This window comes from Colius striatus, chromosome 16 (assembly GCF_028858725.1).
Source record: "Colius striatus isolate bColStr4 chromosome 16, bColStr4.1.hap1, whole genome shotgun sequence".
Taxonomy (NCBI): domain Eukaryota; kingdom Metazoa; phylum Chordata; class Aves; order Coliiformes; family Coliidae; genus Colius; species Colius striatus.
The window spans coordinates 1617525-1644108 of NC_084774.1; the positions used below are offsets into that span (position 1 = coordinate 1617525).

The 26584-nt window shown below is 54.0% G+C and overlaps 1 protein-coding gene across 2 annotated transcripts; it reads right to left on the reverse strand.

The window, feature by feature from the left end:
• Nucleotides 1–1784: 1784 nt before the first annotated feature.
• On the reverse strand, nucleotides 1785–16058 carry PIGU (phosphatidylinositol glycan anchor biosynthesis class U). 2 transcript variants are annotated; one of them, XM_062008916.1, is made up of 12 exons: nucleotides 15868–16058; nucleotides 13909–13973; nucleotides 12510–12569; nucleotides 11491–11553; nucleotides 9878–9987; nucleotides 8441–8541; nucleotides 7618–7715; nucleotides 5661–5815; nucleotides 5080–5223; nucleotides 4663–4787; nucleotides 3208–3350; nucleotides 1785–2626 (listed from the first exon to the last, which is right to left on the reverse strand). In XM_062008916.1, exons 1-12 carry the CDS (start codon nucleotides 15995–15997, stop codon nucleotides 2513–2515), a joined length of 1308 nt encoding a protein of 435 aa, XP_061864900.1. In that variant the 5' UTR covers nucleotides 15998–16058; the 3' UTR covers nucleotides 1785–2512. The 2 variants fall into 2 exon arrangements, with proteins under 2 accessions (XP_061864900.1, XP_061864901.1); XM_062008917.1 differs by having other exon boundaries at nucleotides 13909–15007; nucleotides 15868–15949.
• Between the last annotated feature and the right edge of the window lie 10526 nt (nucleotides 16059–26584).

Here is a 26584-nt window from a genome sequence, read left to right on the forward strand (position 1 = left end):
CCCCTTCCTCACACAGCTTCAGGGCACCATTTGTTGTTTGCAGGGCCAGGATGGGGCTGGAGGTCCAGCTCTGCCCCTTTATGGAGGAGTGGTTGCCATCCTGCCAGCCCTGGGGCCACGGCTGCTGGGGCAGAGGCTGCCTGTGCTTGCTGGGTGCTGCTGGCGTCCTGCAGCTCTCGAAGCTTCCTCCTCCATCACACCCTCCCTAGGGGCTGAGATCCCACCACAGCCTCGTCCTGACCCCTCCTGGCTGCTGGCACATCCAGGGGGCCGGTGGTGGGGCTCGGAGGGAGGAGGCAGAGCCAAGGCTGAGCTCCCTCCCAGGAGCTGCTGGCAGGGAACAGCCTGAGACCATCCCAGAGCATCCTCCAAGGCTGCCTGTGTCCCCAGGTGTGAGTGGCAGGGTCAGGCCTGGCCCCACACTTCCAGGTCCTGGATGCAGAACTCCTCTTGGGATGAGAGGGTGTCATTGAAGGTCTCACAGTGGTGGCTGCCCCCGTGGTGCAGGTCTCCATCCAGCCACAGCCCAAACCTGCCACTGACGAGGTCCCAAGCTCAGCTGAGGGTCCCCTGTCCTCCCTCCTCTGAGCCTGGAGACCTCCCCAGCCAGGAACCAGCCACATCCCCAGCCCTGCTCCACTCCTGCTGAGGGTTCCAGGCACAAGGGACGAGCCAGGACAAGCAGCAGCCCTGGAGGTGCCCCCTGCCCGGAGGCAGGCCCAGGCAGGGGCAGGGGGGACGTGGACAGTGCTCTGAGATGCCAAAGCTGCTCCTACCTGCCCCCACCGACCATCAGCAGGCCCAGATCCCCTTTCACAAAGAAGTTGTTCCTTCCTGTCCACCTGAACACCTGTGTGGGGACAGCAGCAGGGTGCAGCCCCACCTCCATCCCTGCCCCTGCCCTGTGACAGGGGGCTGCCACTGCCCTGGCCCTGGCCTCTACCTGCCAGCAGCCCTGGGGACCTCCCAACAGCCCTGTCACCCACCAATGTCACCATCCCTGTCACCCACAGCCCCCTGGCACAGGCAGACATGGCTGATCTGCCTTCACACCCCACTGATGGGCTGTAGCTGTCTCCGGTGTGTGGAGGGTCCTCGGTGATACCAGCTGAGCAGAGACCCTTCCCCTTCCCCTTCCCTTCCCTTCCCTTCCCTTCCCTTCCCTTCCCTTCCCTTCCCTTCCCTTCCCTTCCCTTCCCTTCCCTTCCCTTCCCTTCCCTTCCCCTTCCCCTTCCCCTTCCCTTCCCTTCCCTTCCCTTCCCTTCCCTTCCCTTCCCTTCCCTTCCCTTCCCTTCCCTTCCCTTCCCTTCCCTCCCCTCCCCTCCCCTCCCCTCCCCTCCCTGCCCCTTATGCTCACACCGTTACCTCTTCCCAGGACCCCTTTGCCATCCAGCTTTGTGACCCGCTCCCCTGGGAGCCCCAGCTGGAGCCATCCTGGGGGCAGTGGGTGCTCATGGCCCTGGACATGGAGCTGGGCTGGAGCTGCTGCTGCAGCCCCTCAGCTCTGTCCTGAGTGAAGCATTTTCTGTGCTGTGGGCAGTGGGAGCTTGTCCCAATGGCACCATCCCATGGCCTGTTCCCAGATGGTGTTTCCTGCCACCCCCTAGGTCTGTGTGCCCTTTGGTGTGCCCCACGGCCACTTATTTTCCTTCCCGACCTGCGTTTGCTCGTTTGCTTTTAAGTTCCTCCCAGCCCCTCCCTGTGCGTCTCGGTGCCTCCCAGGAGCCTCTCCTCACTGCCAGGTCCTGCCCACCCTCTCCCAAACACAGAGCACACACACAAGCTGTTCAAAACCTGCAGTTTATGATGCTCCCTGACGTGCCCCACGGCGCGGGCAGCCCCAGCCCTGTGTGCCCCTGCCCAGGGGCTGCACTGGGACCCTGGCATGGGGGCAGATGGCAGAGAGGTGGCTCCTCTGCAGCAGGAACCATTCCAGGGCCACCCCCTGCCCCGTGGGCCACTGCCCCAGCTGATGGAGGGGAGGGCAGCAGTTGGCACCTTCACCAGGTCATTCCTCCTCAGCCCCCCTTTTCCCCCACACCCGCTCTGCCTCAGCACAGGAGCTTCCCCGATCCCGCAGCAGCAGCCAGGGCTCGGGCTCCAGGGCCCCAGCCAGCACCCTGTGCCAGGCAGGAGCATCAGTGGGCAAAGCAGCAAGGGGGAAGTCCCAGGAGAACCAACATCTCCAAGCAGCAGTGACAGCAAAGCAAAGGGTTTATGGTCTGAGCTCACTGTGGGCCTGGTCCCAGCTCAGACCCTCTCTCCAGTTCCTGCTGGACGGCGGCGAAAAGCAGAGCGGAGGGGAGAAGGGACACACTGCAGCTCCCACCAGCAGCTCTCAGTCTCTGCCCTGAGCCCACAGCTCAGGAAGGTGTTCCCAGAAGAACCTCAGCCCTTTCTTTCAGTAGGTAACATTCCCAAAGTCGGATGGCGTGGAGGGAACCTTCCCCACCCACCCCACGCTTTGCTGCTCCTTCCAGTGGCCCACGTCCCAGGGAGGGTGCCACGAGCCTTACTTCAGCACCAGCATGGCCTCTGTGCCGTCGGGCCGCGTCAGGTGCAGCCCGTGGGTGAGGTAGTACTCCCTCCGCAGGAAGGCATAGAAATAATCCGAGACCAGCAGGATCTGCAGGGGCAGAGGTTCAGGCATCAGTGAGGGCTCAGAGCAAGGGGCGAGCTCTGACAGACCCTGGTGGGGTCTCAGCTGAGCTCTGTGCTCCCTCAGGCTTGTGGCATCATCTATCCACACTGGTCCTGAGCGAGTCTCTCCTCGTGAAGTTCCTCCCTGTGCTCCAGTGGAACATCCTGCGCTTGCCCTGGCTGAACCTCAGCAGGTTCCTCTGTGCCCAACCCTCAGCCTGTGCAGATGTGGCTGACTGGCAGCTCAGTCTCTGGGGAATCAGTCAGTTTGGTGCCATCAGGGAACTTGCTGAGGGTCACTCTGTGCCCTCACCCAGGCCGCTGACGAAGCTCCATCCCTGCGGAACCCCACTGGCCCCAGGCCTCTGGCCACACTGAGTGCTGGTGCACATCCAGCTGGATTGTTGAGCAACAGCTCAAAGCTCACCAGCCTCCCCCCTGGCAGCGTGGGTGAAGGCCAGGCAGCTGCAGCTGGGGCAGGGGGGAGGGAGCTGCTGGGCAGGACCCCCCAGAGCCCGCTGCTGCTGAGGGCACACACACACGTGCCCCTCTGCCCCGGCCACTCACCTGCCCAACGTTGAAAGTCAGAGTGATGGCGTAATAAAAATTGGAGTTGGCACTTCCTGCATAAATCCAGAGGTGCCACAGCACAGGGAACAGCAGGGAGCAGACAATGAGCACACAGGACAGGATGAAGATGTTCCGGAGGACTGCAAAAGAAACCCAGGTGTCAGTGAGCAGCCAGCAGTGGCAGCCCGGGATGTGCAGCGCGGGGAGGCACCTGCCCCACACACACTCCTCTCCACTCTCACAGGGATGGAGAATTTCCTGGGCAGCTTTTCTAAGGAAATCACTCTCCTCCCCTTTAAAACAAACACTTCTGCCTTTGCCTGACTGTGGAATCACAGCCTCATCCACGGTTTGGGTTCCAAGGGCCCTTAAAAGCTCATCTTAAAAGCCCATCTCATCCCACCTCCTCCCACCAGCCCAGGCTGCTCCCAGCCCCATCCAACCTGGCCTGGAACACTCCCAGGGATGGGGCAGCCATGGCCTCTCTGGGCAGCCTGTGCCAGGGCCTCACCACTCACAGGGAAGAGCTTCTTCCTGATGTCTGATCTTCCCTTTGTCAGTTTGGAGCCATCACCCTTTGTCCTGTCACTCCAGGCCGTTGGACAAAGTTCCTCCTCAGCTTTCTTGCTGGCCCCTTTAGGGACTGGAGGCTGCTCTAAGAGGCTTCTCCAGGCTGAACCACCCCTACTCTCAGGCTGTCTCCATGCAGGAGGTGCTCCCTCAGACCACCTTTGTGATGTACAAATCTCCTGTGTACATCTCCTCATCTGTATGTCTTTCCTTCTAGGTCCTGCTTCCAAACGCTCTTCCTCAGAGGACTTTGGCTTTTTGGTGTCTGCCCTATAGCAAGTAGCCTGGCAGGGGGGGTCACAGCAAGGAACACCAGGAAAAGCACAGTGCTCCAAGTCTCCCCAGCACAGCACGTTCCAGGGACTGGGTCTGAAAATCATCCAGGAGCTCTCTGGTGATTTAAACAGCTAAAGAGGTTCTGTATGAAGCATTTAACAAAAAGTTGGAGTGAATCAGTTACTTTCACTCTAAGCAAACAGGCAGATGCAAACCAAAGCAGCACTGCAGGCTGCAGGGCTTGAAGGACTCGCCAGGAGCAGGAGCAATGTTCAGGCTGCACAGCCTCAGAGGGCAGAGAAGCACAGATGCACTTCAAATAAGCCACATCCCTTGTGCAGGGCTGGAAAAGGTTCTCACACAAAAGCTCATCTTCAGACCAACTTAAAGAGAAGGGGATGACAAGGCACAAGTGAAAACTCCCTTCTTGAGCAATTTCATCCCTGGTGCTAAAGACACATCACAAGTGTGTCAGCAGAAAAACGCAGCCCCTTCCAGACACCCCACGGAGGCTGCAGGCACCAGTCTGCTTTGGCTTCTGGCGACAATTGTTGGGCAGGCCTTTCCCCATTCCAGGTAAGGAACAATCAAACACAGTGAACTCACATCTGTAAAGGTGGCTCCAGACTGGAAGGAAAGCCATGTACAGGGCAACGTCTCCCACCGTGGGGTAGGACTTGAAGATGGAAATGATGGCGATCTGGATGAACATGAAGAACACAGGGTGTTCCCTGGAAGGGAAAAGACACAAAGGGTAAGAGAATGCAGAAGGGTCTCTCGAAATAAATATCAGCAAGGACACAAATGTGCTGTGGGACAGGCTCCAAGAGGCTCTCACACCCCTGTTCTCTCTGAGCAAGAGTGTCCAGAGCCAGGCACTGAACTGGGGAAGGGGCTGGAGCACAAGTGTGATGGGGAGGGGCTGAGGGAATGGGGGTGTTCAGCCTGGAGGAGCTGTAAGGTATCTGTGAGCTTCCATCAGACATCTGAGAGTACAAAAAGCAAGCAGAGAAATATACTTACTTCAGCTTTATTGCCAAGGGAACGGTGTAGAAGAACACGTTGATTTGAAACACACACACAAAGAACAGACTAAAGTGTTCAAACATCTCTGCAAAGAAGTACCAGAAAAGGCCAATGTTGGGGGTCAGATCTGGGACAGAGAGGCTGAAATTGGAAAAGAAAAAGTCAAGGTAATGTTTTCAAATGGCTGTTTTTCATTGCCCTGCTTCTGCCACGTTAATTAACATTGTGTGCCTGGAGGGCCTGTCTTTTAAATCTCTGGAAGAGAAAGCAAAGGGGTGCAAACCTGGAGAGCAAATGGCCTGATCCCTCCCTGTGCCCCAGCAGGACTCAGGCTGTGCCCAAGCAGACATTTCTCCTGAGATGAAAATCTCACAGCAGCTCAACAATCAAATCCATTTCCCATTGGAAAATATCTCCTGTCTTCTCTAATTGTTGCTGTTACTTAACAGAAGCTGGCTAAGGCCTGCTCTCCTCCACAGCCCCCACAGTGCTGAGGACAAGGACAGGGGCACCTGTGTGTGACTTGCAAGAAACAACACAGGGGGCTCAGCAGAAAAATCAAGAATCTTTGTACTCACATAAACCCATAAACAGAGGGGATAAAATCCCAGGAGTTGAGCAGGAAGAAGGAGAGGCAGATGATGACCAGCAGGCTGCAGAGGTACAGGGCTGCATACTGCATGGTGTACAGCCAGAAGCTTTTGCTTTTCGGTTTTATCGGTATGAACTGACGCTGGAAATTAAACACAGGCAGATCCTCATCAGAAGGAAAGCCAGAGGCAAGCCCCAGTGCTCAGAGAAGGATTTTAAACCAAGGGAAGAAAGCATCAGAGGCTGGCACTGTGCCAGCTCTCCAGCACAATGTGCTTGATGTTCTTTACTGTGGCCAGCTAAGCCACACGCAGTACACACTCTGCCAGAACTGGGCTTGAACACACTGTGGCTAAGCTGGTCACTTCTGCTTGCAGCATGTCTCAGGCACTCCATGTGGGACTTACCCATTTGTCTCTGTTTGCCATGCTGTCCTGCTGCCTGCCTGCTGCACAGACCCCCAGCAGCTGGGTGACTGAGCTCCACTCCACAGCCCCCACCCTGTGACACCAGCTCTCCAGCACACAGGCTGGCACTCATGCTCTGCTAAATCGGGGGGACAGCACAACCAGTGGGTTCCCAGGCACACAGGAGCCCTCCAGAAGATTGCCTCCTTGGATAGACACACTGCTGCAGTCCTGCCACATGTCCTGAGAGGTCAGCCACAAGCCCTTGCCACACAACGTGACATCCAGCTCTCTCACTCCAATAGATGCATTTGTACTTTGTTGCCACTTCACTATGACTGGAGTTAAAAGAGAACAAATGAGACTAAATCAGAAAAAACATAAAGTAAATGCCCCTAAAATTTATCAAACTGAAAAAGCAACACTGAGGCTGCAGGAGCTCTTGTAAAGAGCAATAATGACAACTTTTCTGAACAGAAAAGTGAGAGCTATCCATGCCAGAGGGGCAGGGGCACAGATGGACTCATCCCCTGCTCTCTTTTGGAGCTCTGAGAATATGCTGTAATGAACCTGGAGTTAAGGTGCAGTTCTGCAGGTGTTCAGCTGAGGGGAGACAGGAGCACTCTCTGCTGCTCACCGACAGGAGGCTGCAGGGAGCTGGGAGTCAGTCTCTTCTCCCAAGTAACAAGAGATAGGACAAGAGGAAACAGCCTCACATTGCCCCAGGGGAGGTTGAGGTTGGAGCTGAGGCAGAACTGTTTCCCTGAGAGGGGTGTCAGCCCTGTGCCAGGCTGCCCAGGGAGCTGGGGCAGTGCCCAGCCCTGGAGGGATCCCAAAGCCCTGGAGCTGAGGTGCTGAGGGCTGTGGCTCAGTGCTGGGCTGGGCAGGGTGAGGGCAGGGCTGGGACTGCAGCAGCTTCAAGGGCTTTTCCAGCCACAAGGATTCTGACTCTTGTTTAAGTATTGTTTGTAGTATCAACACAAGACCTTAGAGAGAGACCAGTGGGAAGCAAGCAGGCAAATGGGACAAACCCACTCAGCAGCAGAGAGCTCTGAGGCTGAGCCCTGTCTGCAGATGTGCCTGTCAGCTTGCTGCTGGGCTGAAGCAGTGTCTGTCTGTACCCAGGAAAGACTGAGGTTAGTCCTGCTGGAATTGAGGGTCCTGTTAACAGGGAGGCAGAAAGGCCAAGGGCAAGCACGTGCCTTGGGCCACTAAAGCCCAAAGCAGTAGTTCCAAGTTTGATTTGAACATACAGGTTCTCACTCAAACTCTCCAGGTCTCAAATCCTCATTGCCAGTCACACACACAAAGATGAGCACTTATTTCAGGCAAGCTAAACACCATTTAGTTCTGTAGATGACTCTCTGCTCTCTTCTCTCTGTACACAGGCATCCCTATTAGGCTTCAAACTCTCTATGGCTTGAGAAGAGTGACTTTTGCTGGAACTCAGGACTGGCCAGACTCCCCCCTCAATAGGTAAGGACTCCCTGCACTGCTACAAGAAGACAACAGGTATCAACAGTTAGAAACCATCTACCTGGAGAAGGTAAAGGAGTGCTGGAGCAAACAATGTCAGAGGGTAGAGTGACTGGTATGTTGCCAGGGCCAAGAACACAGCACTGAGGAAGGCACTACCTGCAAAGAAAACAAAACCCATGCTCATTTGAAAGGATGAAAATATTCTTCTGAGAACACTAACAGAATCAGTCTCTATCAGGTTTCTTTGCAATGTCTGGGCACTGCTGGAGACAAGAGAGGCTGACCCTTCCTCTGACCCAGCAGAGAACTCCAGACACTTGTGTGTCACACAGATCACATATGCTAAAGGCCTTTGGCCATGGGGAGGCACAAAAGAGACAGAAAGCTGGCATGATGCACAACATGCATGAAGCAGACTCTGGTGTTATTCAGCTATGCTGGTACAGGTCTGTGGTTACTCTTTGTGCTTCCCCACAGCTCAATCAGCTCACACCTCTGAGTGACAGCCAAGTAACAGCTGCAGGCAACTGCTGGCTTTTGAATAAAAGTGCAAAGACACAGCTGGAAAAGAGAAGGGATTTCCCATTAGGGAGGAGGCAGCAGGGTGTCATGTCCTCCTACACACAGAAATCATCTCCTCATCCACCTGAAGTCAGCTGGGAGAAGGAGGCAGCTTTCAGAGATGAAACTCTGAGGTGAAGGGAAGTTTTGACTTGACTGTCACATCTCTTGAGCTCAACTTCAGAGAATTTGAACCTTGTTCCAGTCCTGTTCCTGCTGCATTTTACTGAGATCTTTGTAGCAGTGTCAAATTCCACCTTCATTTAACTTCTGCTCTTTACAGAAAGCCATGCAGACCCATTTCTAACTCAGTGCCTTACCTTTTATTGTAGCCAAAATGAAGAAGGCGATGACAGTGTTGTTGATGGCACAGGTGGACTTTGCCACACAGGACAGCACAGTGTAGGGATTTAACAGGTAGCTGAAAAAGAGCAAAGCTCCAGTTACAGCCACAGGAGACAGCATCTCATGGAAGAGGTGTTCAAAGGAAAAGCAGGTCCCTTTTACCTTTTCTTCTGGTTTATTTGCATTTGGTGGGATCCTCTGGCCACCAAATTAACTCAGCTGAGCAAAGCCTTCAGTCTGGAGCAAAACTGATCTTTGGCTCGTAGCCTTGGACACAGTGGCCCCAGGGAGCACACTCAGGAAAAGCAGGTGGCTGGGGAGGTGTCCAAAATGCAAGCTTTAGCTTGGAAAATTACCAAATTACTACAAAAAAAGTCTGTTGCTTTGCTGAAAGGTTGTGAATGCATTCAGTCACACCTAGGATGACTTGGGCCAAAGCAAATTCCTACTGCCACTCACATCCACTGGCAGAGGTGACAAAAAGCAGATAACGTGATGGAAACACATCCTGAGACATCTGCAGCTTCCCCCAACCTTGTGCACTCCTGCTGTGGCAGAGCAATCATTTTTGCTCACCAGGGCATGATCTGAGCCCCAAACCAGCCAGCCATGGAAATCTGGGATGTTTTCATTGGCATTACGGAAAGACAGCAAATTTTGCAGCCCACACCAGGACAGGTACAATGTAACCGTGGGAAGGTGCTGCAATGTTGCATCCCAACCAGGCTGAGATGTATCAGCTCTGTCCTTCTGCCTCTGGGGAACTGACCCTTTGGCACAATTCACACAGAAATACAAGACAGTAACAACTTGTCTCATGGCAAACTCTGAGACAGAGTCATTCCCTGAATAACTGATGTCAAAACCCCAGTGAAGAAGGCAAGCCTTTGATGTTTGCACTTTGGTTGTGCATTATTTATTGTGGCTGAAGCTGGAATGTTTAGTATTCAGAAGGACATCAGTAGGTGACGTTCCTGAGGTGACAACCTGAACACGTCACAACTCCAGCGTCCCAGAATCGCTTACAGCAATTCAGACACATTTGGCAATCGTGTTCAAGTGCTGAAAGAGTCTCCTGCTTTTTCTGCACAGGCTCTGGAGGCATTTGGGAGGCAGAGAATGGGTTTTGGCAAAATAAACAGGAATGTGATGTGTGCAGACACAACGTTCCTGCTACCAAGTTACTGACCTCGCCCTCCTGAGGCAGCCCTAGGCAGCCTGAGCGAACTCACTTGCTGGCAACAAGCATTTGCCAAAGCATCTGCTTTTCAGTCTGAGTACTCAGGGCTGTGGGGATTTGGATGCTTCTGAGGAAAAAGCAAATCTTCAACAAATATGGAAGCCCCAGGTCAGGCAGATAAAAGCCACAGGGAGCTGAGGAGGGGAAGCAGCAGGTGAGCAGCAATACTTACAACAGTGCTACCTTGAGGGGGATGTAGTGCATTTCCATGGGAGTCTGGATGAGTTCAGCCACATCTGGTGCATATTTATCCAGCTCTATGAGAAGCTTCTGCTTTTTGAACTGAACAAGGGAGAAGAACCAAAGACTGTCAAATGAGGAAAGTCATTATTCCTTACTTCTCAGCATTTGCATTACTGTAGCACAAACAGGAGCCCCAGGCACAAGCCAAAACTGGCACCATGTGAGGTGGAGCACACACAGAATGAACCCACCCCCCTATTCCCAAACACTTGATTGAAGTGGAAGTCAGGAGGAAGCAGATGATCTCTGCTTCTTTCAGCTTCCTTAATTCCCCGTGTCTAGCTCTTGACACGACCTCTCAGTGAATTCAGCACGTGGGAGTTTGATGCTTTCCATCTTCCTAAAGCCTGTCTCCAGTGAAAAGCTGCCTGTATAAATTCACTGTTCAGCAAACAAGCCCCTGAGACACGAGGCACGGGAGTATTCAGTCTGCATTGTTCTCAGGATGGGTACCTCTATGCCAACTCTTTTGAGTCCTTACAGAAGATGGGTTACAGAGATTTTATGATGCTCTCTATGGAGACAAAAAACCTGAATTACAAACTCCTGAAGCATGTCACATGAGACAGAGGAGAGGCAACAAACTCCTGATGAGCAAAGTAACTCTCATGCAGGGTTTTTACACATCTGCAGCTCTGTCAGGAGTTACTTCTTCAACCTCAGAGGCAGAGGACAGGGAACAAGCATGCAGCTGGAGGGGGATCACACAGCTGCTGTAGGAAATGCAGTCTCCATGTTCCTGTTGACACTGAATCTCTGCCCCTCTACGATTGCAGAGAGCACAGCACAGTTCCCACAAAACCTCTGAGCTGCTTATGTGACAGCAGGGAGGAATCACTCAACTCCAAATACATGTACTTATTGTTTGAAGGGAAGAAGTAGTATTTGGGGCCAGGCAAGGTGAAAACCTTGCTCACTAGAGTGATTTATGTCACCTTAGCATCCTTGGAAGGTTTTATTCTTTCCTTTACATGCTTTCAGTCTGTGCATTAACTCATACTGTGTGTAAACACAAACCCTGCTCAAAGTAAAACATTCCAGCCTTTAGCTAGAAAAGGGACAGAAGATTGCAGTAGGAGTAGAGGCGAGAAAACGGAGTGCTCAAGTCTTGCCAAATCCACAGTCCAGTAATTACATACTGCAAAGTGCCCCAACAACTGGAGGCAGGTTTGCAGTCCATGTTCCAAACCCTCACATCTCCTCCTGTGTACTATGGCCCTGTCTGCATTTCATTGCCTACTGTGTTCCCACAAATATCTCAACTTCTCTGTAATCCCTCCAGACCAAAGAACCCACACTGCTGTCATCACCAGCCAAGTGCAGTGTGATGCTGCAGGCACCAGCAATGCTGCCAGCCCCAAACTGCAAATACCTCACTTGTTTACCACCTTTACTTCCCATGCTCATTGATCATCCAGATATGATCACATCTACTGCAACAGGACTGGGTGACACCACACCCTCTGGCATGTATCTTCTTGGGTACAGAATAACTATACCTGCTGGGAGAAGAGGACCAGCAACGCTAACAAGTCAGCTTACCACAACTTTGTTGAAGTCCTGGATGGCCAAGTAGAGGGCAACAGCAGTTAGCACATCAGTTATCTACAAAAGCAAGGCAGAGACAGACTGGCTGTAAGCAAAATAAGCACAGGGAGAAAAGGATATTGGACAGTACTGCAGTGCTAAACAAGGACTCTGATCTGACTCAGCTCGGGAGAAGTAAAAATAAGCTTTAAAAACAGCAGATTGCTGCTTTGGACACTGTGCTCACACACCACCCCTTAACCTTGAAGCCACGAGCTGTATCCAAGAGGGTAATATTTACAAAACAAGAGAATGGGGAGTCAAGGGGAAAGAAATTGCTCATAGAAAGAGGTATGGGGGGGTAAAGGGGGGAATCATTGGTGCAATTAGAGCATAGGCAACAGTGGGGCAGTGCCCAGCTGGCTAAACCCACCTGCCCACTAACCCAGCATGACAGTGCCTGGAGCTGCCCAGAATTCCCAGGCAGCAGCAGGACATCTGCGACTGCACTGGAGCCCAGCACAGATGCTGTCAGCTCTGCATGAGCCCTGCCTTGGCTGCCCAGGGGCTCCTCAGGTGCCAGGGACAGACAGCTCTGTGGTTCCTGTCCTCCTCAACCATGAGAGCTCAGGGAACAGTTTATGAGAGACATCTGGAGGACAAACCCACTGGCACTCTCTTTGCAGGCCTGGGGTTTGGCAGTGGGTTTTAGTGAGGAATACTGCAGTGCAGGGATTAGGCTGGGGGACACAAGACATTCTGACCTGCAAGAGGGAACCTTTGAAACCAAATGCCACCTGCTCATCCCTCACTGGGGTTACACATCTAACCAAGAACTCAACCAAGAAAGAATATGTACAAGAAGGGAAAAGCTCAAATGTCAGATGGCAGAGGCAAAGCTGCCTTTCTAATTAAACTGAGCTCAGTAGGAACCTGAACTACAGAGAAGATGAAGGTCCCTGATTCCTGCAGGAGTAGAAGGAAAGTTTCAGTCTCATGTGGCCTCTCAGGAGGAGCTTCCCAGGAGCACTCACCATGAACACCAGCTCAGCATACTCAGTCAGGAAGTGGAAGAGATAGATTATCAGTGGAGTCTAAAAGAGAGCAGAAGGGAAATCCATGTCAAATGTTGCCTTGATAAAACACCTGGTGATTTGATGAGGACTCTGAGAGGCTGCAGAAGGTCATTTTCCTCAGCCTCTTCCCCTGAGCAAAGTGATTAACCAAAGCACACTTACTGGTGGCTTTTTTCCTTGCAAAGTTCTCAACACACTTTACAGAAGACACCACCAATTCTCAGAACTATATTCAACTCCAGCTTCTCAGCTCAGCCAGTGCAGTGGGAGAGTTCCAACACAAAGCATATCAACAGTAGCTTTAGAAAACAGGTTTTTCTCTACAGAATCAGTTTTTTTCCAGGTTGTTTGCAGGTACTTTTGAAAGCATTTCCTACATAGCTGGGTTCCCTCTTTAACCTGCTGTTCAGATGAGTCTAAAAGATAAAGCAGTAGGACTACAGTACTATAATCTCTTACTCCTACAGCTTTTCTTTCCCAGGATAAGCACAGGAGCTTGCTTCTGAGTGATTCCTGGGACAGAAAAGCTTAATCAGGAAGTCCAGTGTGCATGGTGTGCATTCAGTCTTCACTGTGAGACAACAGGCTTCTTGTTAAATGCCTTTAAAAATAATGTGATGATACAAATAAGCAAGGGAAAACATTTCCCAGACTGAGAGAAAACTGTTTAATGAGAGATAATTTATTGGAGAAAAACAAGATTTCAGAGACATCCAACATTAACTGTCTCAGCCTGAGGTGATATGATGTATAAATGAACCTTCATAGACAGGAGGCAAGCCCAGGGCACAAAACCCCAGGGGTGCCCAAGTGTTTGGAGGAGTGAGGTGTTTTCAGGATGAGGAATGAAAGTACTGAGGTGTTTTCAAGATGAGGAATGAAAGTAGTGCATGCTTGTGCTGCTGTTAATATTTCTGCAAGTGCAGAAACTCAAGGTGCTGCTACCCAATAAAGTTGTGTTCAGGCTCATGATGACAGTCTCTGTCCCTGCTCCACCTTCAGCTGACAGAAACATCTGGGTGTGAGCAGAGGCTTTGACTTGTTATAGATTTCCCATCTTTCAGGCTCTCCTTCTGCCTGAGAATCTTACAACATCTATGACCTGCACAGTACTGAGTTACTCTGTGCTGAACTGCATCTCCTCAGCATTTGGGGTTGGATCAGATGATCTTTCGAGGTCCCTTTCAACCCTTAAGATTCTGTGATCGTGCCAGTCACCACACACACAACTACTGCACGGACAACTGCATGACTCCAAGGTCTCCAAAGTCTCTGGGACAAGGTGGGGCTTCAGCCTTTGCTGTGGGCAGTAAGATCAAGGAACCTGACTATCATATTGAAAATGAAGCCTACTGACCTCATGAAAAACAGCTCCAGAGTACGGTGAGACCCCCAAATCCAGCAGAGCCAATCCTTCGACCACTGAAAGGTACAAAAGGCCTGTGTTAGAACCCTGCCACATGGGAATAGCCCATGATGGTAAAAGTAGAGCTTCCAAAACAGTCACACTCCCAAGAACCTCAGCCTGAGTGGCTGTCTGAGTGGGTGACACAAAACCCCACGCAGCCAGAGACCAGCCAGAATGGGTTGCTCCCTTTAGCTGCCAGACAAACCTCCTTACTGACAGAAGGGTCAGCTCAGATCCATTTCTTTGTTTCAGCTACAGAATTATTACAGCTGCAATGTTCTGTGCTTGGTGATATACAAACCACACAAAGGATATTTACTGATTTTGGTCCCCTGTTCTGTGAGACATGGAATCTGTGCTGCAGAAATACTTCACTCTAAGAGGATATATCACCGTGTAATACAGAATTGGAACCGTTTTGCCTGATTAGATGTAGAGAGACCTGAAACATCCAAAAGCACCATAAAAGAGCAGAAACAAATACACATTACACACACAGAAACTAAAACTTTATCCATTGCTGTCACCTCCTGATATTTTGCACCCTTAATTCAGCCCCTTTGCAGTGATGTCACTGCAGCTGGCACTGCAGCACACAACCACAGTTTTCTGTAGGCTTTCCACCTTCCCGAGCACAAAGGGCTCCTGGGGCTGAGCAGCAGCCACCATGAAAGAAGCTGTGGGAAAGGGCTCCATTTACCCAGAGGGAAATGAGGCAGGAGGCTGCAGGAAGCAACAAGAGGTGCTCTGTTCAGCTGGAGACATGCTGCAGAGACAGATTCTGTCTCTGCCACAAAACTCCTGTATGATGACAGCCCAGACTTTGCTGCCAAGTGATCCCAGTCGCACTCCTTACCATCTAGATGCCTACCTTGGTGCTCCAAGGTAAGACTTCGAAAGTATCCACTGCTGCAAGGGAATTTTTGGGAGCTTTATTTTGAAACTAGGAAGCATGAAGTGCCATACACTGTGGAGTAGAGACCTCAGGCTCATCAAATGCATTCGTGCCTTTGACCATCACTCTGTGCCACTGAATTCCACCACAAACCTGCAAATTATTTTATGTGCATAACAACCTGGCATCATTTTCCCAAAGAGCTGTCTTTAACATAAATGTAGGTTCCTTCATGGATTCAGATGAAAGGGTAGTGGTAGTGAGCTGGGGGTCGATTTCTTCTCTCCAGTAAGGAATGATAAGACAAGAGGTCTCAAGTTGCCCCGGAGGAGGTTGCAATTGGAGCTGAGGCAGAACTGTTTCCCTGAGAGGGGTGTCAGCCCTGTGCCAGGCTGCCCAGGGAGCTGGGGCAGTGCCCAGCCCTGGAGGGATCCCAAAGCCCTGGAGCTGAGGTGCTGAGGGCTGTGGGTCAGTGCTGGGCTGGGCAGGGTGAGGCAGGGCTGGGACTGCAGCAGCTTCAAGGGCTTTAACAACCAAATGATTCTGTGACTCTCTATGAGGTGAATACCACCAAAAAGCCTTGATTCAGCTGCACCTCCGTCTCCAGAAGAAACACCTGAATCATGTTGGTAATGATCCGTGGGGCCACAGACTGAAGCAGGAACGTAGCTGGGTGCTGGCGCAGTCAGGGCAGGGTGAAAGGGGCTCCATCGGTGCTCTGAACCCCAGACTCGGCGCCAGAGTTTGCCAGCGTCCCATCTGCCGGACGTCCGTGACACAACCCGCCTGTGCCAGTGCAAATGGCACCCAGCGGCCGAATCGCCGGCCTCGTGCCTGCCGTCCCGTGTCCCTCCCGTCCCCTCGCCGCGGACACTCTTCCCTCGGGAGCAACCGCACGCAGCCTGCGGTAGGGCCCAGGAGAAGACAGGCCCGGGGCCGGGTCCCCGCCCGCCTGCAGCCGCGCTCCGGGCCCGCGGGGCTCCCCGGCCCTTCGGCCGCTCGCCGGGCCTCACCTCGCTTCCAGGCGTTTAGAGGGGACGACACCTCCACGCGCTCGGAGATGAAGGCGGCGAGGCTGGAGCGGTAGAGCACGGCGCGGACCGTGACGGCCGCCAGCACCACCAGCACCAGGGGAGCCGCCATCCTCGCGGGCGGGCGCGCGGCGGTAGTTCCCAGGCGGCGCCCGGCAACGCGGCGCCAATGCCGCTGCCCGCCCAGAGAGACTACATGTACCAGCAGCCCCCGCGCGCCGCGTCCCGGCAGCGCCCGGGCGCTACGGGCAGCGCGGCGGGCCAAACTGTACCGGAGCGCGAACGCTGCCAGGCTCTGGGCCACTTGGCGATGGCAGGAGCGGCCGGGCCCGGCTGGGGACACGGGACAGACAGCCCGGGACAGACATCCCAGGTCCGGCTGGGGACACGGGACAGACAGCCCAGGACAGACACCCCAGGCCCGTCTGGGGACACGGGACAGACAGCCCGGGACAGACACCCGGGACAGGCCGGGACAGACCCCAGGCCCGGCTGGGGACACGGGACAGACAGCCCGGGACAGACACCCCAGGCCCGGCTGGGGACACGGGACAGACAGCCCGGGACAGACACCCCAGGCCCGGCTGGGGACACGGGACAGACGCGCCTGGATAGCCTGGGACAGACACCCCGGGGCTAGGCCGGGGACACAGGACAGACACCCGGGACAGACACCCCAGGCCTGGCTGGGGACACGGGACAGACAGCCCGGGACACACAGCCCGGGACAGACACCCCAGGCCTGGCTGGAGACACGGGACAGACGCCCCGGGGCTCGGCTGGGGACACGGGACAGACAGCCCAGGACAGACGCCCCGGGGCTCGGCCAGGGACATGGGACAGACAGCCCGGGACAGACACCCCAGGCCTGGTTGGGGACACGGGACAGACAGCCCGGGACAGGCCGGGACAGACAGCCCAGGACAGACACCCGGGATAGGCCGGGACAGACAGCCCAGGCCCGGCTGGGGACACGGGACAGACAGCCCGGGACAGACACTCCAGGCCCGGCTGGGGACACGGGACAGACAGCCCGGGACAGACACTCCAGGCCCGGCTGGGGACATGGGACAGACAGCCCGGGACAACCCGGGACAGACAGCCCAGGCTCGGCCGGGGCCAGCTGGGACGGATGGTGCCGAATTAGTACTAAGTCATCGAAAATCGGTAAGAACATCGGTATCAGGGGAAAGGTGTCGGGGGCAAATGGCGACCACTGACCCACAGCCCACCCGCCCAGCTCAGGCCCCAGCCCCACAGCAGCGCAGTCATTTCCACGCCCACCCAGCCACTAGATAGAACAGCAGCATCTGTGCGTTCGTGTACCAAACGTGCTGATGGGTTGAGTGCAAATACAGCCCAGGAGGTGCTGGTGAGGTGCTGCCTTTGTGTGTTACCCCCAGCACCCGCAGCTGCCATCAGACACCTCTGTGTGTGTGTGTGTGTGTGTGGCTGTACACTGGGTGAATGACCCCACTTTGGGGATAACAGCCTCGCACAGTTTCAGCAGGCTCTTGGCAAGCTGAGCTTGTCAGCCTGAGTGGTTCCAACAGGACCAGCAGCCTCCAGAGCTTATGAGTTCTTGGGAGGCTTTCACACAGCACCTTCCCAGCAAGTGCTCTGCTGCTGTTTGCCCATAACTCTTTCTCCATCACATCCTATACAGCCCCCTCACAGAACTGTTCCCAAAGCAGCCTCTCGAGCAATTCCTCTGGAGCAGAGACAAGTCAAAGGAAAACCCTGTGGTCTCTTGAAGAGCTTGGGAGAAAGGACCCATTCCATGTGCTATATGAAGGCAACACTTATTTTCATGTAAGTAATGGAAAGCATTTGCTGGCTGACTTTACTAGGACTGCCATTTAAAAGAGCTGGATAGTGTCCAAGTCACAACATTGCCGTTGGATTGATGCAGCTTCAGAGCCATAGTGTGGACTTGCACCCACCTGTGGAAATGGAGAGAGGCTGAACGCTGCTGGGATGTGGCTCCCTAAAGGCCCAGGTGCCACAGCATATGCTCTCCCCAGGACTGGAGAGACTGGTGGATTAAGATGTCAAGTCACAGACACTTTCTGGACCAAGACCGTAGCTACTTCAAACAGCATGGATCCCTTCATGCTTCACAACCTGCTTCACATTGGCCAAGGAGTGTTTCCTACTGTGCTCACTCCTTTGCTGGGGTGAGGCAGTGTATCTGCTCAGCTGCTTTGCAGGGCTTTCCTCAAATGTGCTCCTGGCTGCTGCCACAGGACAACAAACCTGGTCCTGAAGCAGTAACGGGAGCTTTAGTGTTCAGTCTGTCGTATGACAACTGCTGCTCTCGGGCTGCTGCACTGAAGGCACTGATGTGGTGGTAAAAGTGGTTTTCCGTCAGCATGGGCACTGGCTAGCCGTGGGATGTGGTGGCCCCAGGTTTGGCATATCCTCTGATTAACCAGAGTAGATTTGTTCAAGTTAATTTATTTGTGCAGACATCTGTAAATCAGAAGCCAGAAGTGCTGATTCTTCTCTTTGGCAGCTGGTAACAGCGCTCTCTTCAGTTTTCTGATCAAAAGTGCTTCTTTTCCCAGCGATGGTTGTGCTCCAAGTGACAGTTCTGAGCCAATGTCATTGACAGCACTGAGAGTGTGGCTTTGTTGGGTAACTGGAATGGAGTTGTGTGGTTAGTTGTGTGCTCCAAGATGCTGTTTTTGGCAGTCTGATCAGTGCCATATGCTCTCCAGCACCATCTGATTCAGGACAGGGAATTGGAAGCCCTGGGGAAGTTCAGACAATGTCCAAGGGCACAGATGTGAAATCATACCACTGCAGTTGTTCAACTGGAATGCAAAAGCCAACTGAAAAGAAAGGTCAAGAGAGTAACTCATGGCAAATGCAGCAGTTCTGTCTGGAGCATAGGTTTGCCCAAATGTTTCTTCACCAGGAGATCCTGGGGCGAGCAAATGAGTGAAGTTTGTAAGTCGAGTTCACATGTCCATCCCCCTCACAGCATCTTAAGGCAGGTTAAGCACTGGAGCCTTGGCATCTGTCTATAGACTGACACTAATCTGGGGGCCTAGGCCTGGCTTTAAGGAGCTATGATAAGCACACACACACTGCCTGGAGCAGCCCTTTGTCTGGCAGTAACGTTTGAACCCACTTTCAGCCAAATGGGACACAGGGACTGGCCTCTAAAAACCTTGGGGCTCCCACAAGCTTGGTGAAAATCAGGGAGAGGTTAAAGAGGCTTGAACTGGTGTGGGTTTGGGAAAGGCAGCAGTTTGAGGTGACCTGGTGTGTACTGTGCAGCCAAGCAGTACTGGGTGGCTCAAAGCCAGCACAGCACAGCTGGCCACGTTCCCAGGCAGCAGCCAAGGGGCAGGGAGCGATGGTGGAGGCAAGAACAGAGAAGAGGTCTCAGGGACTACCAGAGACTGGTGCTGAGTGTCAGAGACTTGGAGCAAGGAGCTGTAGGGATACAGGCAACTCTGAGAAATTAAGAGCTTGCTTGGTTCACGTGGCAACTCATTTTCTTTCAGCAGAGGCATAAACACCATCTCCTGTGTCCCGTGTTTGCCCCAAACTGATGGCAGCTTTTGCAGCACCAAAGGTTTTACGAGCTGTCCTTTCTTCCTGAAATCCCTTGCTGTGCAAGAGAGCTGGTACTAACACACACAGAGGGCCTGGTGTCCTGGAGCAGTCTGAGCACCTGCAGTTTCTCCTCCCATGGTACCACCAGCAGCACTGCACTGGGATGTGTAGGGCTTGGTGGTCCACACAGGCAAATGCAACCCTGAAGGGCTTTCCTCTCATTGCCTCCCCTAGGCCTCTGGGTTTTGTTGCCTAACAAAAAACAGCTGAGCTGTAACAGGAGCCAAGAAGGGCTGGTGTGGAAGCAGCTTTGCTGCATTGGTTGCATCGCTGCGTGGGGCGCCCACGCTGATGGCACAGGGGAGGGATCCGGCCTCGAGATGTTGCATCACAGAACTTCCACAGAACACACTGGTTTGGACTCAGCCAGTTCAGGTGTGATTCATCTTCATTCCTGCAAACAGATGCTGGTTTGGGCACTTTCTGTGTGCCCCGATGGAATTGCACAATGGTGCCATTTTTCTGGGTAAACAAGCCACTCCTTTTCTGTACAAAATAGGTGATCTGGTTCCTTAGGCAGCCTGCAGCCCTTCCCTCAGCCCTCCCAGCCTAATACAATCTTTCTGCACCTGGGAGACCACAACTACATGCATTATTCTAACTGACAGCTCATCAGGGCCCTGTGCAATGGGTGCTCATAGCTCAGAGATGCTTCCTCTTCCTGTGGGATCTATTCCACCCCATCCCTACAGCCCAGGGGGCTCATTTTCATCCACCATTTGTTTTGGTCAAGCTGTCATGTTTTATTTCCTCACCAGTGCTACACTCTGATCTCTTCTTCTGCCTTTCCTCCAACAGACCTTACACAGCCACAGTTGTGGTGTTATTGCTGTGATGTTCTGAACATTAGTGCTCCTCAGTGGCTCTGGCTTTGATGTGAACTCCACCTTTCTGTTCTCTGTCTTACACACCACGATCATTTAGTGATAAAACACTTGAGTCACTTTGCCTCCTCTTTTCCAAGTTATCTCCTGTCAGAGTTTATTGGTCAGAACTCCCATCAGCCTCTGGTTTTGCCAGTGGAAGAATACCCCCCTCCCAGTTTGTGTGGGCTACGGGAGTCCTCGTTGCTCCTTTCCTTTGGCATTCTTGGGCCAGAACTGCTCTTGATCCAGGGGTACTGCTGTTTTTATAGATCACTGGGAGAAGGGTGCCTGCCCTACTACCTTGGGTTTACTACCTTGGAACAGAAGAGATTTTCCTAGCAGGCTGGAATAGCAGTAGTGCAAGTTTACTGCAGTACTCCAGTGTTTCTGCTGCTGACTGACAGGAGACAGCACGAGCTTTACAGTCTCTTATGGAGGTTTACAGTGGTCTGTGTGAAAAGTGGAGCCCGAGTGATCTGCTGTTCCCTGGCTTCATATGTCAGGAACTTCCTTTTCATGACAGACAGATCTCTGTAAGAAAAGAGCTCAGCCTCTCTCAGCCCTCAGGTTGTGTTTCTGGTGCTGCTTCGAACATTTTCCAGAACGAGTTTTAAATGGCAACATTAAATGAATCCCCAAGAGGAAAGCTGTAATTGCTGCCAGCTGACTGGGGCCAGCTAATCAGCTCTGGAAGCCCATCTTCTACATGAGGGAGTGTCCTGGTATAGGCCCATCAGGGAACAAAAGACCATGAGTAGCCTCAAGTACCAACGACCTGAGGAATGCCAAAGGGCAGGGAGAGCTGAATTGCTGCTTAAGGTCCAGGACAAAACAGAGCAGGGGACTGGGCTTGGGGAAGGAAACAGAAAATAACTTAATGCAACATCAACTAAAACATAACCTTAAACCCCAAAGCATTACCAAAATAAACCAACACAGAGTGGTACAGCAATGAAGAGTCCGACCAGCCCTTTTATGTTCACCTTCTCCCCACCGCTCCCCTCTGCCCAGGCTCAGAGCCCTGACCCGGGGGTTTTTACCTCCTCCCCTGAACGGCGCAGGGGGGCAGGGAGTGGGGGTTTCAGTCAGTCTATTCCCCATGGCTTCTGCCCTTTGTCCCTCCTCAGGGCAGGTGGCTCCACACCAGTCCTCCCTGCCGGGTGAGGGCCGTGGGGTCCCTCACACACACACAGCCCTGCCCAGGCTGCTACACGCATTGATCCCACAGGCTGCAGCTCCTCTCTGCCTCTCTGTGGGGCTGCTCTGGGCCCGCAGGCTCCAGCACGGCCTGTGCCATGGCCCCTCCTCACACAGTCTCTGCCCGGCCGGACGCCCTCACACGGAGCTGCTGGTGGCTCTCAGCCCTGCCACGGCCCTGCAGGGCTTGCAGGGGCACAGCTGCCTTCTCACCACGGCTTGCAGAGGGGTCTCTGGCCTGGTGCCCCTCCTTCCTTCCTCCTTCTCTGGCTGTGGGGTGTGTGTGGTCGCCTCCATCTTGTATCACTCTCACACCTCCTGCCAGCACTTCCAATTCCCGTCCCTAAATAGTGCTGGCAGAGGCGCCAGGTTGGCCCAGCCAGGGGTGGGTCTGAACCCAGGAGCTGGGGGAGAGTCCACAAACTCTTTATGGGGTCTTCACTGCAAGCTGCTCCCGCTGTTACCAAGCAGAAGCTGCTCCTTGCTAAACCATGACAGGGAGAGAAGGGCTTGTCCAGAGGGCTGAACACTTACCTCAGATACCTCTCCCACGTGGGGAAGGGCCAAGCTGAGTACATCAACCCAACACCAAAACTCTGGACAGCTGGTGTTAGGTGAGATGGCTCTAAAGGGTCTGACCAAGAGCACAGCTCAGGTATTGGGCATGGCCATGCCCACCTTAGACCCTGGGCTGTCTCATCGGCTGACGTTGGCTGGGGCTGGGGCTGCCGTGCCTGGGCCTGTGCCCAGCTCCCAGCCACAGCAGCTGGGGAGGTGCCTGCCTGCCGTCCCTTCCTGGGCTGCAGTGATGGTTGCTCATGTCACACTTGGAAAGGTCTGGTTGTTGGCTTCGCTGCTCATCCTGTCACTGCCTGGCAGAGCCATCTGCTTGGCACCTCTCTGGGCAAGTCTGAGGAGTAAATACAGCCCTGCAGACCACTGGATGCTTCAGGTCTGTTTTGATACAATGAGAAGCACTTCAGGTGTGATGAATTCCTAGGTCACTGGTTTGACAGCTCCGAGTATTTCAGCTGTACTTTACTTTCCCCAGTGTTGCCCATTGGGAGGGTTTGAGTGTGGTCTGCAGCACCCACTGCCTGAGCAGCCAAAGGCTCTGTGTGCTTTGGAACAACCTGTCTCGTGGTCTGATACACATGCTGTGCTTGCCAGGGCCACAGACCCATGTGCAGAGACCCCCTGTGGAACTGTGTCCACTAGCCAGGACAAAGAGCAGGAGGAGCAGAAAGGAGGAGAGGGGGTAACATAGAGGGTGTGAGCACTGCCAAGCTGACAATGCAGATTTCCAAATCAATATGGTTTTCTCCCTTTGTGATGAACTCAGTGACAGAATTGAACCCAACAGGGTGTGATGGATGGAAAAGCAATTGTTAAGACTGGATGTGGTTTTCCCTTTGCCTCATTCACTCGACATGAGGACTGGAAGAGGCAGGTGAGGGAACTTGGGGGATGTGCTGTGCACCTGGAAGCTTGTCAGCTTCTCCTAGTTCTTTGCAAGGTCACTCCCCTCCATTCTCCTCTGCATCTTGCTCCTGTTGGCACTCAGTCATTTCCAGGATGTGTTGCTAGTTGCAGAGCAGTGTCCTTGCCCTGCCACACCATTGTACCTAGTTCACCTTTCCCAGCTAAGAAGGTGTTAGAGCACAAACCTCTCTGCTGCAGAGAGGAGTCACAGGAAGGATGTTTGCTACTGTCAGCAAGGTTTGGATGAATTGCTGGTGCTCGTTCTGTCTCTTTGCAGCTTTAGGAACCATCCAGCCAGAAGGAAAAAAGAATGCAAGTGTTGAGAATTTGGCTGTTTGCTGCAATGTGTTGTCTGCAACATTAACCAGTGAGGCTGGTGGCTTATGCCAATGCCACTGGAGCTCTGCCTTCCTAGAGAGGTGTTTCCATGGAAAGTTGCTTGAGAGCTGTGTATCTCAGCAGGGTCAGGGAGGCAGGAGGGGGATGGAGTGTGAGCCCAGCACTAACCCTGTCCCTCAGCACCTCAGCTCCACCGGCTTTGGGATCCCTCCAGGGCTGGGCACTCCCTGGGCAGCCTGGCACAGGGCTGACACCCCTCTCAGGGAAACAGTTCTGCCTCAGCTCCAGCCTCAGTCTCCCCTGGGACAACTGCTGAGCCAGCAGTTTGGAGTGTGTCAGTAGTTTTTAGTGCAAACACACTGCCCATCGAGACAGGCAAGTGCAAGGGTCTGTTTTGCTTTCCCCAGTGGCAAACCCAAAGCTAAGAGAGGTGAAGCTGCCTGCCCCAAACCACCTGGGAGTGAACCTCCAGACTCAGAGCTCAGCTCCACTGGTTCCTCTGGTAATGAAAAACAAGCCTCTTTTCCTGGGAGGCTGGAGAGACAAGGGGAAGGTTGTCACAGAAAATGAAAGGCCACCAAGCCCAAACAGTGACTGAGTCACGGCCATTACTGGAAAAGCAGAGCCCTGAGCCCTGCCAGCAGCTCTTGGTGCAGCCAGCACAGAGCAACCTGCACCTCACAGCGGGGCTGAGCGGGAGAGAGGGAGAAAGGGAAAAGGGCAGACTTCAGGGACAGCAAATAGGACAGGAACAGTGCCATCCCCTCCTCATCCCCAGGGGTTGGACCATGGCAGCTCCTCACAGCATTTTCCCCTCCTGGTGTGATGTGGGAGGACACATCCAGAGCGAGGGGTGTCCTGAGCCCTGCACCGAGAACCCATCACGTATGTTCGGACAATGAGGGGTCCATGAGACACAGGAGTTGCTCTGGCCCGAGAGAGAAGGCAGCAGCCACAGCACCGACCCCCCACTGCCCTGAGGGCAGGCTGCAGGCTACAGGTTTTGTGGGGAGACACTGCTGGGGAGGGCAGCGGCCCCCTGCTCCAGCCCTCGCCCTGGGGAAGGCCCTGCCCTGCCCAGGTGCTTCCACCCTCTTCCTCCTCGAGGGAGATTTAGAGCAAACCCAAACCCCCAGAGGGTGTCTGTCCCTGTGCCATAGGTGGGAGCAGGTCAGGGAGTGTCAGCCAGAGGTGTCACACGCAGCTGCATCTCTGCCTGACCACGGAACGGCTGCTTTTCACCAGCAACCCTTTGGCCTTGTGGATTTATTTACCTTTGAAGATGGGTGCTTCTTTTATCCAGATCCGAGGCAGACTCAGTGCCCACAGCCTGTTTCTTCCACTTCAGCAAAGGCATTGCCTCTCTCTAGGGATCCCTCTGCTCCTGCTTCATATGGGTTTGCTGAAATTCCCACTGGTTGCCTGCCTGTCACAACACTTCCTTGATTAAAACACTTTAATGGGAGTCCCCATCCCTGAAGACATTTAAAAGACACATAGATGAGGTGCTGGTGGACGTGTGTTAGTGGTGGGCTTGGCAGTGTGAGGTCAGTGGGTGCACTCAGTGATCTTAAGGGTCTTTTCTAGACGATTCTATGATCGAGGTGGGATGGTGCTGGCAGGAGGCACTTGGGCGATGCTTTGAGACTCAGGGCCAGAGGCAGCCAGGGACTGGTGCTGAGTGTGGTGCCCAGACCTGCTGGTGACTCAGTGGTGACCTCTGCTCCTGCCTCCCCAGGCCTGAACCTGAGGCCCTTCCTGGTCACATGCGAAGCCTCTGTGGTGCGTAACTCGCCTGGCCGTGACTCGGTCGCTGCTCCGGATTCTCGGCACAGCTGCTGGCTGCTCAGCCCTGTGACCCACTCTCCAGTAGAGTCACCCCTGGGCTCTTTTGTCCCATGGGACCTGGCTCTTTGAAGTCCACATCCAGCCAGTGCTGTGGTGTGTGACGTGGCCACTGGCTGTCCCGAGGACCCTTCCCTTGTGCCACCACGTGTCGCCTGAGCTGTGGATCACAGCCCCATGTTGTCACCGCCCCGGGGCTGGGCGGTGGGTGCAGGCCTGAAGGTGCTCAGCAAGGCACAAAGTTTCGCCTCTGCCTCTCAAGAGGAGGCTGGTGGCCCTGAGGGCACTGCACTGGGTAAAGGGAGTGCTGGGAGTGGGCTCTGGGGAAGCCACGTGCTCGCCATCACACCGTGGGTCGGTGCCCGTGTGCCAGGCGCGTTGTGCCGTGTGCTGGGGGCTGCCACCGTAACTGCAGGGGCAAACGAGGGTGAGTGCAGGCTGGGACTGTCCCTTAGACACAGAACCCTGTGTCCTCCTGCACCCTGAGGGACAATTCTCACCTCCTGCAAACTGGTCAGGGCTGCTGGGTGACTGGCAGGAGCGCAGACGGACAGGTCCTGGGGGACTCTGCTGCCCACACTGTGCCTCGTGCTTTGCGGTGGGTTTATGGCCACAGCATGGCAGCTCGTGGAGGCTCTGTGGGCACAGAAGGACTGGCCCAGGCTGCACAGAGTGTTTGGAGGAAGCTCTGAGGAGGTGCTGTCCCTCTCCAAACCCATTTCCCCAGCTCTTTGCCAGCCCTGGCTCTACTCGCCTGGCTGGATTGCTCGGGCCGGCTCTCCCAGGTTTTGTCTCCAGGTCCTGGCTTGGCTGCCCATGCTGGCAGTGGGTGGGCACAGAGGGGTCTCGCTCCCAGGAGCAGGGCAGGGCTGTGCCACCCTCCTTGGCTTTGTCTTTGTTCTGCTCCAGCTGTATTTCTGCGGATCACTGATGAAAGTGGTGGCAATGGAAACACACCTTTAGCTTCGTGCTTACAGAGTGGCGCGGGGGCTGGGGCAATCCTGCTGACTGTGGGCTTCTCTTCCTAAAGAGCAGCACATCCTTGAGGGCTCCTTGATAACAGGCACCTCTTGAACCCACCTGCTGATGCCTCAGAGGTGCAATTACAATATTCTGGCTCCATCCCAGTGGCAGTGTTTGGGATGCTGAAGCAGGCACATCTACAACACTTCCTCACAACCAAAAGCGCACTTTCTATCCTCTCTGTTGCCTTTCCACATCCTCCCCCAACGCAGGGGAGGCCAGACCTGGCAGCCAGCCTTGTCCCCAGCTTTACCTTCACAGCAGGTCAGTGAGTCCCCCCTCACAAAGCAAGTGCCAGGCAGGGGTGTGGGGCTGGCACC